Source organism: Myodes glareolus, chromosome 2, assembly GCF_982192425.1.
Source record: "Myodes glareolus chromosome 2, mMyoGla1.1, whole genome shotgun sequence".
Taxonomy (NCBI): Eukaryota; Metazoa; Chordata; class Mammalia; order Rodentia; family Cricetidae; genus Myodes; species Myodes glareolus.
Genome location: NC_142027.1, coordinates 45760766 through 45773793, shown reverse-complemented (window position 1 = coordinate 45773793; position 13028 = coordinate 45760766). Strand labels below are relative to the sequence as shown.

Below are 13028 nucleotides of genomic sequence, written 5' to 3'. Positions count from 1 at the left end.
CCCTCCCCGTGGCCTCCACCCTTACATGACACCGAAAAGGACCGAGAGATGAACCTACGATGGTACAGGTTGACAGATGGCCCCGCTCTAGCCAGAGAATTCTCAGTGGCAGCCCTCGGGGATGGCATTTCTGACTTCCTCGCTTCCTCTCATCCTTCCAGAGAACACCTTTCATCTCCTTTCTGTGTCTGTCTACATGCATGTTTGTATGTGTTCATGTAGACATGTGTGTGCAGGTTTGCAGGTGTGTGGCCAGGGAACAGCTTGTTCCTCAGATGCTACCTACCTTTTTTCTTTCTTTTCTCCTTCCTTCCTTCCTTCTTTCCTTCCTTCCTTCCTTCCTTCCTGCCTGCCTGCCTGCCTTCCTGCCTTTCTTACCTCCCTCCCTTCCTCCCTCCCTCCTTCCCTCCCTCCTTCCTTCCTTCCTTCCTTCCTTCCTTTGTTCCTTCCTTTGTTCCTTCCTTTTTTTAAAAACATTCCCATCATTGGCCTGGGGTTCGTGGAGTAGGCTAGTCTGTCTGGTCCATAAGACCAAAGGATTCACCTATCTGTGCCTTCCAGGCACGGGCATTACAAGCGGGTACTCTGTTCTCCTTAAATAAATAATGCCGTTTAGATTAAACTCAATATGGTATGTGCATGAGACTTGACACACAAAGGGCTGAACAGCCAAGCTGCCCAGTTCCCATGGTCTGTCGGGTAATATTCAGCTTTTTACTTGTGATTTCGGATCCAACTCAGGCCTTCAGGTTGAGTGGCAAGCACTTTATTGACTGAGCCATCTCCTTGGTCCTTCTCCCTTTCAAAGCAAGTCATCATTGGTACCTATAGGGTATCCTCTTTCCTTATTTCTTCTTCTGCCACATTAGTGTCCACCTCCTCATTGTACCCCACCACGGAAGAAGGCAATGACTGGAGCCAGAGTCGCACACCCTCAGCAGGCGAAAGGCGAAGGCACCTTTTCACTGGATGGTGTCATCCTTTCTGTTTCACGAGCCAGTCCCTTCCCCAAGATAGCGAGCTGTTTAAAAAGGAAGAAATCTGCCACCCTGGCAGAGGAGGCTTGTGCTGTAGGAATGTCACAACGTGCCTCAACGTCCCTGCAAAAACACTGCTTCCTAGAGTGGACTTGTACCCTCCTAGAACAAAATGGCCTGCACCTTTCTAAATCAATTCAGAATAAGATTCCCTCCCGGGGGTGAAGAGGGGGACCTCAGAGGGACCATCCGCTGCATTGTCTCTGCTTTCAGCCCCAGCGCCATGCCAGCTTAATCTATGCTGCCCTGTACGATACAGCCCAAGTCTACGCGCTCAGGCTATCAAGCCAAGCTAGGGAGAAGGCAACAAGTTTGCAAGCTTGTCTCTTACTGATCCTGAAGACTCGCTATAGCCGAGACCCAGTGTTCAGTGAGAGCCCTGTGGATATAGGTGCCTTGTGAGAACCCCAAGTTACAGGGTTTCACCCTGAGCTTCATTCCAGATCCTGGTTGGGTGGATCCGAAGCAGGACCTGCCTCTGTGGTGACCCCTGGTGGTACCAGGTTCTCACGAGCCAGCCCAATGCTGTGTCACCTATCTACATCCCCATCCTCAAACAGCCTGGTAGGAGGCTGAGCAGGAGGTGTGCTGACCCTGATGCATTTCTTTACCTAGACCCCTGACCCCGGCTGGCAAGCTACAGATTTCCCAACAGCACCAGAATGCATTCTTTACCACCCTTCTATCCTGAGTTATTATCAGCCCTCACCTCACACGGACATATCCTAGTCACATGGCCACCAGGCAGAGAGCACAGAACTGGGGTCTGTGGCCCTAGTTGTTCACTCCTGTTTGTTTGTTTGTTTGTTTGTTTGTTTGTTTGTTTGTTTGTTTGTGAGAGGGTGTCTCTACATACCCCAGGCTGTCGTGAAACTCTCTATGTAGACCAGGCCGACCTCGAGCTCACGGAGATCCTCCTGCCTCTCCTTCCCTAGTGTCAGGATTAAAAGCGCGTACCACCACTCTGGCTTGTTTACACCTTTTTTCAAGAAAAAAAAAAAAAAAAACAAAAAACTTCAGCACGTTTGAAGAGCTAGGACTACGGTGTTTCATGGACTTCCTCCAGGGTTTCAGAACTGTGTGTTGCTTGCAATCTCTGTTCCACTGACCGCTGCTTCTGTTGGCCTCCCATCCCTGCCTTTGATAGACAACAATCTTTGGCTGTAGTTCCGAGGAGAAGGGTCTCTGCCTTCACTTGCTTGATCACCCAGGGCATCCACAGATAGGCTATAGTCAGGTGCATCTTGGCTTTTAGAGGGAAACTTCTAGAACTATCAAAGCCACTCATAACTGAAACTGTAACTGTAATGTTCCCCCCCCCCTGGATTTGCAATCCCCCTTGAGAGACTGAGTCAGAAGTAAGTATGAGTTTGAGCCAGCCTGGTCTACTGTAGACCGTGCCTCAAACGGAACACTGCCTTGAAATGACAAGTCCAACTAACCTGTATGGCTTGGTTGTTTCAGGAGGAAGCTTTCCAGTAAATCAAAGAAATGGAAATCAATATTTCACCTGGGGCGTTCTGGGTCGGACTCGAAATCCAAGCTGAGCAGAAATGGGAGTGTGTTCGTGAGAGGACAAAGGCTCTCAGGTGAGCAACACCATGGCTTCTGGCAAACACACTGTGGTTCTTAGCTGGGTTTCACATTTGATCACTTTACATTAACTAGTAAAAAAAAAAATTCAGATTCACTAGGGTTTTTTTAAGATGATGATGATGATAATGTTTTACTTACAAAAATGTTCAGTGTCTATACCTTTCATGAAACGTTCTAATGCTAACATCACAACTAAAGAACCACTATCAAAACAAAAAGATAATATGAATACAATACTATTGACTGATTTATGTAGCTTAAGAGTCATATTTAACCAATTGTCCCACAAATGTCCTTCTTCTGGTCCAATCCAAACCTGGGGTCCATACTTCATCTGGTTGCTGTACATCCTCAGTCTCCTCCGCGGTAGAACTGTTCTTTAGTTTCTCTCAGCATGATACATTGGAAGAACACCAGCACACATTTTGTAGAGCTGTTCCTCCATGTGGGTGTGTCCGAGGTTTTCTCATGGTTAGACTGAAGCTATGAATCCACATAGGCTGTGTGCTCCCTGCCTCTGAGTCATGTCAAGAAGTACACGATCCAGTGCCTTACTGTTTGTAGAGCTGGTTTGGGTTAAAATGCTGTGTGTTGTGTATTTCAGCAGCACTGGTTAGATCTTGCCTGCAACAGCTATTTCTGTAATTTTCTCAAATAGCTATGGTCTATTAGTTGGAATTCTGCTGTAGAGTTCTGTCCCTTTGCCCTCAGTGCTATGGTTTTAAATGGGGTGCTTCCCCATGGATTTACTCCTGAGCAAGGGAAAGAAACTGATAAAAGGAAGAATTGAGGGAACCACTATATAATGCAGAATCCGGTCAGTCCATCCTGAATATTGTCACGGAAGGCCAAGGGAAACCTCCACAATGATTTAGTTCGTGCAAAGTGTGAAGGCACAAATACAAATCTCATCTGCATCCTGGTTTGTTCATTTGTCTGTTTTTATAAAAGCTACAAAGACAATTTTAAGGCCCAATAGGAAACTGTGGGTATGCATTCACTACTAGGTGATTTTGAAGAATTATTAAATTGTACAATATGCTAATGGTTCTTAGGAGGTCTATGCTGTAGTTGAAGTACTTAAAGTGAAATGTCAAAATAACAAGACTCACTTTCAAGTGATTCGGGGAAATGTAGGTATAAAATGAACAAATCAAATCAATAGGAAGATGCCAACAACCGTTGAAATTAGATGGTAGGTTTAGAAAAGTATTCAATTTTTATGAATGTTTGAAATATTAACTACGTGTTGGGAAGAAATGGACTTCTATAGAGAAAATGAGAGGCAATATCTCTAACTTCTTTATGCAGGCAAAGTGATGATTTCAGAGCAAGGGACAGAATGTAGAAATACTTACCTGAGTTTCTAGTAAGAAATTAGGACTCTCCACGGACAGTGGGAGGAAGAGTGAGTGAGTACCTGACAGGAAACCCTTAGTCTATGATGAGAGACTGCCTCAGCACAGCAAAGAGAGGATTTGTTACGGAACGGAAGAGGCCAGAAATAAAAAGACAAAAACCAAAAGAACAAAATAAGATGAAATGAACAATGGACTGTGATCTTGAAATAGAAAGAGTTCTGTGGTTTTTCAAAAGGCACAAATCCGAGGTGCTGGACCAAATGGTGGTTGAGTTCATGAGGTGGCATGTACTCGGCAGGGTAGTGTCTCAGAGTCACCCAGAGAGTGTCCCGCAGCCACAGCAGCTTCTCCTTGAGAGGTCGGTGGCAAGGGCTGAGTGTCAGTGACCTTTAACAACTCCCTAAGTGGGCTAGAGAGATGGCTCAGTGGTTAAGAGCACTGGCTGCTCTTCCAGAGGTCATGAGTTCAATTCCCAGCAACCACATGGTGGCTCACAACTGTCTGTAATAAGATCTGGCGCCCTCTTCTGGCATGTGAGCATACATGGAGGCAGAACGTTGTATTCATAATAAATAAATAAATCTTAAAAAAAAAAACTCCCTAGGACTACCATTCAGTCAGCTTTGGAAGCCTCTGGGTTAATAGAGAACCAACTGATTGGAAACAGAACCAGCTGAGCTTTGGCGGGAGGTGGGAGTAAGATGACTCCATCGAAGCGGCTCCTTCAGTGTCGCCAGAGTAACTATGGCTAGAGGAGAGGCTGCTTTAGCCAGACAGGACTTCAGAATCTGAAGTTCAGGACCACAGTGTGTGGCTCGTGGACACAGTTCCCTCCTCAAAGGCAGGGATCCCTCCTCAAAGGCAGGCCACAGAAGTCCGCAATCTTCCAGTATCGTCTCCGTGACACATAGGTTTACAAGACTTTTGTGAGTGGCTTTGAAATGGAAAATCAGTGGATTCACATATGTGAACAATATGCTAACATTTCCATGACGGAGGGAGGGTATTTGAAAATTTTGTATGTGTATGTGGCGTATGTTTGGGTACATGCATATATGTGTGCAAGTACATGTGCCCACGCCTGTGAAGTTAATGCCAGGTGTCTTGCTCCACTGCTCCTTGTTTTGTTTTGTTTTGTTTTGTTAAGACATGGTCTCTCACTGAATAGTTTTGGCTGGACTGGATGACCAGAAACCCCACCCCCCAGCACATACACAGACACACACACAGACACACACAGACACACACAGACACACACAGACACACACAGACACACACAGACACACACACTATCTGTGTCTGCCTCCCAACCTGTGCAGCTAGTCTTGACTTATGTGGATGCTGGGGATTCAAACTCAGGTTGCCATGTCACAGAGCAAGCACCTTACGTGTTGAGCCATTTCCTAAGACCCCTAAGGGCATTCTAAAAATTGATTAGCCATGACTAGTATTGGGAGTTTATTGGCAGCGGAGAGAGGGACATGTTCAAGCACATTTTAAAAAACTAAACAGATGAGAAAGCCTAAGAAAGCAAATGAGTTCATGACAACACAGGTGCCTAAGCTTTGAAGAAATTCCAGACACCGGTTTCAATATTTAAATTTTGTTTTATATCAATATAAACTTCTGAGTAGAGGAACCCCAAAGTCATAGGGCTGGAGACTTTACCTCTGAGCGAAAGAATCATCAGAAGAGACCAAGGCCACCAAGGTTACCAGATGACTGGAGGGCGACAGCTGAGGACAAAGCTCGGGAGAGTTCTTATCTGGGATGCAGGAGGCCCAAGGTTCAGCCTTCCAACACTGCACAAGCTTGGCACGGTAGCGCCTGCCTGTGATCTCAGCACTTAGGAGGTAAAGGCAGGAGAATCAGGATCTTAAGGTTATCCTCAGCTATATAGTGAGTTCAAAGACAGCCTGGTTTACATAAGATTCAATTTTTAAAAAAATAGGGCTAGTGGGTGGACCTCCAGGAGGCCAGATCAGCAGGCAGAAATATCCTCTCAGTATAGGCATAAGTCAATGGGTCCAAACCAAACTCTTAGTTACTATGGAGAGAAGATGCTTTGGAATGCTTCCGAGCTATTGCTGAAAGCTACAGAGCTTGGCCAGATGGAGGGGGCTGACTCGGGGTTAGTTCATGATTACCTGGTCCCGGCCCCTTAAGGTCAACACATGAAAACCGGAGCCCAGAGACAGAGAGATACAGAAAACAAAGTCAAAGCTGTCTCAGAAAACACAGACGGAGGGACGCCAGCCAGGCAGCTTTAGGATGATAAATCAGTTGATGATCCTGCACAGACAGCCGCTCTCCAAGGGTAAAAATCTTGGCATGCCATTGAGAGTGAGGAGGCTGGAGGCGCTCGGTGAACCTGAGGGCCTGAGTGAAGCCGAGGCCAGTCCTCCCATGTGGCCGAGTCAGAGAATCCCCAAGCAGAGGCGGCCAGCTGCTTAATTTGGAACCTCTTAGAAGAGGAGAGTTTGGATTCAGGGGAGAAAGAGGGGGAATTTTCAAAAAAGAGGAATAAAAACAGGCATGAGTTATTGCCCAATTTGAGTTTGTGCCAACTCTGCCTGCTTCTGTGGAACAGCCTCCCATTTTCCCCTGTGGTGAGAGCACTGGCTGATCCTAACAGACGCAGAGCGTATGCTTTGTTTCGTAAGACAGGTTCTCATTATATAGCCCTAGCTGGTCTGGAACTCACTACTATGTGTTATTTTTAATTGAGCATCTGTTCTAATTTAGGACAATATAATTACTTTATAGTCATTTCTCATTTTGTCTTAACAACTCTGTTTTCTTTTATTTCATGAAAAAGATACCATCTGCTGGGCTTGGTGTAGCACGCCTTTAACCCCAGCACTCGGGAGGCAGAGACAGGTGGATCTCTGTGAGTTCGAGGCCAGCCTGGTCTACAGAGTGAGTTCTAGGACAGACAGAGCTACATAGAGAAACCTTGTCTTGAAAAAGAAAAAGAATGAAAAGATGTATAACCCCCCACCCCCGACAAAGTTGTGTGTCTGAGGATGCACAGCTCCAAAGTGACAGAAGTCACTGAAACCCAGATCTGTGTAAATCCAGAGTCACCTTAATGGCAGTTCGTTCTGCATTCCTTAGCCTCCAGGTTCTCGTCTTCCTCCTAGCAGGCTTGACCGGGAAGAAAGATTGTTCCTAATCCTGCTTCCTTTACTGTAAGAGGATCCTTGAGGCCGGGTAACCGATAGAGAACAGTAATTTATAGTTTTCCAGGTTAGGAAGTCTAAGCTCACGGCCATGCTGGCCCCACCTTGACTTCTGGTGAGAGTCTCATGCTGGCTTGGAGAAAGTACAGACTCTCACTGCAGCTGTCCCATCCCAGCAAGAAAGTCATTAAGCCATTTACGAGATCTCTGCCCCCATAACCCAACTCCTCCCAACCCTGATGTACTGAAGAGTTAAGCTTCCAACCTATGAATGTTTGGGGATCAAACTCCTACACCACTGTGCCTGGTCCTGTGCTAGCGATGGACTCCTGACTCATTGAAACCAACACTTCCCAAGTCCCATCTATGGTAACTTATAACGATGCGTAAAGTATATCAGGTACATAGCCTGTGTTCAAAGGGACTCCGTTTTGTAGGGATCTGTTCACTGCAGAGGTTGGTGGGTGAGAAACAACCAGTCCACAGATTCCATGGAGCACAACCCCCGGGGTAAAGCTGATGGCGGCATCCCCAGGCCAGCTCACTTGTACCAGAATCCTGGTGCTACTCGATAGGGCTGCAGCCAACAGTCCTGTTCTCCAGTCTGCTGGATAAGAGACTTCCCAGGCTCCTTAGAGTCTACCCCATGAATCCATCTTGAGTACTTTTTAAAATTATTTTTATTATTTTATGTGTATGGAAGTTTGTCTGCACCATGTTCATTATTTTTATTATTTGATGTGTATCTTTATTATTTTATGTGTATGGATGTTTGTCCACACCATGTTCATGCAGTGCCCTGGGAGGTCAGAAGAGGGCATCAGATCCCTTAGCACTGGCCTTACAGACAGTTGTGAGATGCCATGTGGGTGCTGGGAATCAAACCCAGGCTCTCTGAAAGAGCAGAGCTTTTAACCACTGAGCCTTTGTTCCAACTCCCTGAGCACTCTTTGTTCAGTTAAACTGGATTCAGGACTTCTCGTTTGATGAAATTACAATTTACCTTTATTTGTAAAGTATTAATAAACCCAGTCTGTGCCCTCTTGTCATGAGGCCAGTCCCCAACAGGAATGTGGGGACATGCAGAGTGGAACAGGGCAATTCTGTAAGGAGACAATATGGTGTAATACTTGAAACCATTTGCTGGAGATTTTTATCATATGCTTAACCTGCTGTTCTGAATGTTTCTTCTTGATATACATTCATCAGGGTATTTTTTTCTCTTATCTTTAGTGGAAAAAGCTACTATCCGACCAGCGAAAAGCATGGACTCGCTGTGTTCAGTGCCTGTAGAAGGTGAGTGTCTTCGTTATTACTCTCTTGCTGTGAAGACACACCCTGACCAAAGCAACTTATAAAGGAAAGCCTTTAATTAAGGACTTGCTTACAATTCCAGATAGTCCGTTGTCATCATGAGCATAATGGCATGCAGGCAGGCATGTGGGTTTGGAAACCCCAAGCCCATCCCTGCTTAGGTACTTCCTCCAACAAGGCCACACCTCCTAATCCTTCGCTAATCAATCCACCAACTAGGGACTAAGTGTCAAATAAATAAGCCTATGGTGGGGGGGTCTCTTTCAAATCACCACAGTGAGATGCCAGTTAGTACCCAGTCGCTTACCTATGGTTATGTTTATACACAGCCACCTAGCCCCAAATCACTCCCTGGCTTATCCCAAACAAGGTCTAGAACTTTCCCTTTTCCAGCTTTCCTCTAGCCACAGAGGAGACCACAGGGACTTTTCACTCAAAATTAGACAGCATTAAAGTCAACAAGCTAAAAACTAAGACAGAGGAAGCCTATACAGAAAGAGCCAAACACTGGTTTATTCCAGGGTAATCATGTGTCTTGAATTTGTGAGTTTCCTGATCATGAGTTTCACAGAGCTTCTGTTTTGATAGGCTTGTTCATGCCAGTAAACACTAACTAATGTTTTAGGGTTTCTATTGCTGTGATAAAACCCCAGGACAAAAAGTAGCCTGGGGAGGAAGAGGTTTATTTATCTTGTAACTTTCTCAGGGAAGTCAGAGCAGGAACCTGAGGCGGGAACCTGGAGGCAGAACCTGGAGGCAGAACCTGGAGGCAGGAAGTGAAGCAAAGGCCAAGGAGGAATGCGCTTCCTAGCTTGCTCCTCATGGCTCGCTCAGCCTGCTTTCTTACACAACCCAAGACCACCTGTCCAGGCACCAGCCACAGTGAGCTGGGTCCTGCCACATCAATTACTCAGTTAAGAAAATGTCCCACGGGCTCGCTTCTAGGCAATGTGATGGAGGCATCTTTGTCAACTAAGAGTCCCTTTCCCAAATGTGTCTAGGTTTATGTCAAGTTGACAAAGGCAACCCAGCATAATGGCGTGTTCTCTCTGTATTGCCTGCTGGAGTGGGTTACATAAGAGTTGATACCCATTGCCAAACAACGGGGGATTGACATTTGTTCTAGCAATTCTAGACTTGGTAGACGAATTGCTATCATCTTTTCCACTTTTTGTTAAACAACCTTCAGACCCAGCTACAAGTTTCAAGGAAAGCGGTTTCCCCAGGAGTAGCCTGTGGACACCCACGATGCTAACCAACGCTTGCTCTTCTTCACCAGGGAAAGAAAGCAAAGGAAATTTCAATCGAACGGTCACCACTGGTGGATTTTTCATTCCAGCCTCAAAAATGCACGCAAGCAGCGCCGGCAGCTCCTGCGACCTCAGCAAAGAGAGCGAATGGGGTCAGGAGGGGATGCCGGCTGGGGCTGAGGGTGGCTGTGAAGTGGGCGGTCAGATCCGACCCCTGCCTGAGCAGCTGAAGGTGTTCCGCCCCATCGGAGACCCTGAGAGCGAGCAGTCCGCCCCCAAGCTTCTGGGGATGTTCTACACCTCCAGCGACAGTCCCGGCAAATCCGTCTTCACCAGCAGCCTGTTCCAGATGGAGCCCTCACCGCGCCACCAGCGAAAGGCGCTCAACATCTCCGAGCCCTTCGCTGTGTCGGTGCCACTGCGCGTGTCCGCAGTCATCAGTACCAACAGCACCCCGTGCAGAACGCCCCCCAAAGAGCTGCAGTCTCTCTCCAGCCTAGAAGAGTTTTCTTTCCAAGGTTCAGAAAGTGGAGGATGGCCAGAAGAAGAGAAGTCCCTGGGAGCTGAGTCTCTTCCAGGTAAAATAGGAGCGGGAGGGTCTCCCTCCATTGCAAGACAGGACACCATGTTTGAATTGGCTTAAATAGGATTTGAAGGGCAGTGTGGTGAGGTGGTTGGGATGGTGGGCTCCAGGACCAGAATGGCTGCTGCAAACCCACGCTCTGCCTGTGCCTCAGTTTCTTAATGTATAAAATGCTGGTGTTCATAACAATACCTTGTTTGTAAATTTGTGTGAACATTTGATTGGCACACACAAAGATCTCAGAGCAGCGTCCAATAGATACTAAGTACTCAGCGAATGATACTAACTACTTTGCTAGCACACATGGTGAGAACTCAGGAGGAAAAAGTCGGATGCTGAGCTAGAGAGCTGGAATTGATGGGCCTGTATTTCTGGATGTATTTTCCATTTGTCCATCCCTCCTCATTTCTATCTCATATCTGCAAAGAATATGGCTAGCACACCTAGCCATGAGAGAGTGCTTCCCTCGGGTTGACCACAGTGATCTCAGAGTGTGTCTGATGGGGTCTCCCACACCACAGCCGATACAGTCTTGGAACTGTGTCCGGGGTGAGCAGAAGTTTCTGTTGTTATTGCCCCAGGCTTCTTCCCTTGTAGGCAGGCTGGTCTCCAACAACAGATCCCACTGCGTCTGCCTCCCTAATGCTTGGATTACAGGCATAAGCCACTTAGGAAGGACTCTTTTTGACCAATGGTCCTAAAATGGATTAGGGAGAATCTCAACATGAAGTTTGCTGACAGTCAAACCAACAGAATGTTTCTGTCCCAACCAACATTAACGCTTTTCAGAACCTCTTATTGTGCCCAACATGTATAATCTCACTTCCCAAGACAACCTTCTGAGGTATGGGTCATTATTATTAGATAATCCCCATTTGCTTGTAAAGGAATTATTTTCCCTAAACTTCACAGTAAGTGGGGAGCCACCACTTGCTAACACGTAATTAATTATAATTAATTCCTAGTGCATTATTAATCTCAAACCTAAACCAAGGTGTGCCGGCCAGTGTTTGTTGGTGCTGCCTGGCAGGACGAAGCTGTGCAATGCAGCCAGGTGAGCACAGTAATGAGCAACTAAGAGTCGCTGTCCGTTCGGTTTTGAATTCATCTTGGCGGCCGTCTCTCCAGACGCCTTTCACTCGTGGCAACATTTTCACAACCTGCACAGTCAGTTATGTGGCCTCACGTGCGGGCACAACCTATGGTTTAAAAAGCTGTGCTTGAGGAACCAAAAGAACTCATCGCCTCCAAGGTCGTGACAACCAAAACTGTCTTCAGAAATCACCGATGCCCACAGTGGGGCTGGGGGAATTTAGAGCAGAATGGCTCCCAGTTGAGAACCACTGGAGTAGATGCTGGCCAGAATCTGAGGCAGGAATGTTGTCGAGAAAAGCGCGTAAAGAATGAGGGAGGGCGGTGAGTCCCTGTAAAGCAGGGCTGGCAGGCGGGACAGAGATGGGAGGGTGCCACGAGGGCCTTTGGGAAATGAGCCCTTTGTACTGATTGTTGCCCATCCTCCCCACAGCTTCTGTGGCTAAGAAGGCCGCTCCCGAGGACACCATGCCAGAACCCGAAGCCCTGGGGACAGCAGAAAGTAGCCAAGGCCCTCCCCTCGACCCAGGTACCCAAGCAGAGAAGAAAACCTTGGAAATATCCCTGGGCTCTCAACTTTCAAGGGACCCAGAGAAGACGCCAGATGCCGAGAAGGTGGTGGAGGAGAGCCCGGGGGCTGTCCAGCTGAGGAACACTGCTCCCCAAGAGAACCTCAGGGCCAGGACAGAAGCGATGCTTCTCCACGAGATGGTAAGGTGGACCCTGCCTGTTCCAGTCACAGACAGTACAATTTAAAGCAGATTTTTAAAGAAACGTTAAGGGTTGCTGCAAGAGAGATTTATTTACTTATTTTTTTTTCAAGTTTTCATTTTGTAAGTGTGATTACTGCTGCATGTGTGGCACAGCGTATATATGTGGGGGGTAGAAGACAACTTTGGGGAGTCTCTTCTTGCCTTATTTGTTAAGGCAGTGCCTCTCTTTTGTTGTTTCTGCTGCGCTTTGGACTGCAGGCGGACCAGACCCCAGGCTTCCAAACCTTGTACTTCACCACAGGAGTGCCGGGATTACAGATGTGCGCCACCACATTGAGCTTTTTCAATCCCGGGGATCAGGCACAGACCCTCAGGCTTGGAAGGCTAGCACCCCTACTCACTGGCCATCTTCCTTGCCCCATCTATATCTTTAGAAGTCTCACTTCCTAGACACGAATGCTGGCCCACACCTATGATCCCATCACCTGGGCAACGGGAACTGGAGGACCATGGTTTTAAGGTCATTTGGGATAACCTCAGATGTTTGAGACCCTGTCTCCCAAAACAAACAAAACAAAGTCAAAATTCACTTCTCAGTCTGGAGTTCCTCCGTGGCAGGCCTCAGGGAGGTCCGCCATGATGCGAAGCAACCATTCAGCTCAGATTCCCATGGCAGACACAACTCTGAATATTTCTAGCCCATAAATTACTGCATGTCCTTAGCAACATGAAGCCTGCTCCTTATATCCCAGCTCCAAGCATGGTGACCACTCATGAACCCCGTTCTCTTTTCTCGGACATGGCAGCCTGGTGTTTGTCTGAGACTCTCTATAAAACCTGAGACCTTACCAGGCTCTAGTCTGTGCTTCTAGAGAAGATCAAATCTGATGCCAAAGCTGA

The 13028-nt window shown here is 47.1% G+C and overlaps 1 protein-coding gene across 2 annotated transcripts in view; it reads left to right on the top strand.

Annotated features, from left to right (window-relative positions):
• Arhgap31 (Rho GTPase activating protein 31) overlaps nucleotides 1-13028 on the top strand; it is a 109801-nt gene that overhangs the window by 89756 nt on the left and 7017 nt on the right. For both annotated transcript variants that reach the window (XM_048422452.3, XM_048422451.3), the window contains exons 8-11: nucleotides 2502-2626; nucleotides 8410-8472; nucleotides 9770-10318; nucleotides 11849-12126. In XM_048422452.3, coding sequence (XP_048278409.3) covers nucleotides 2502-2626; nucleotides 8410-8472; nucleotides 9770-10318; nucleotides 11849-12126 — 1015 coding nt within the window. The remainder of the gene's footprint in view (nucleotides 1-2501; nucleotides 2627-8409; nucleotides 8473-9769; nucleotides 10319-11848; nucleotides 12127-13028) is intronic.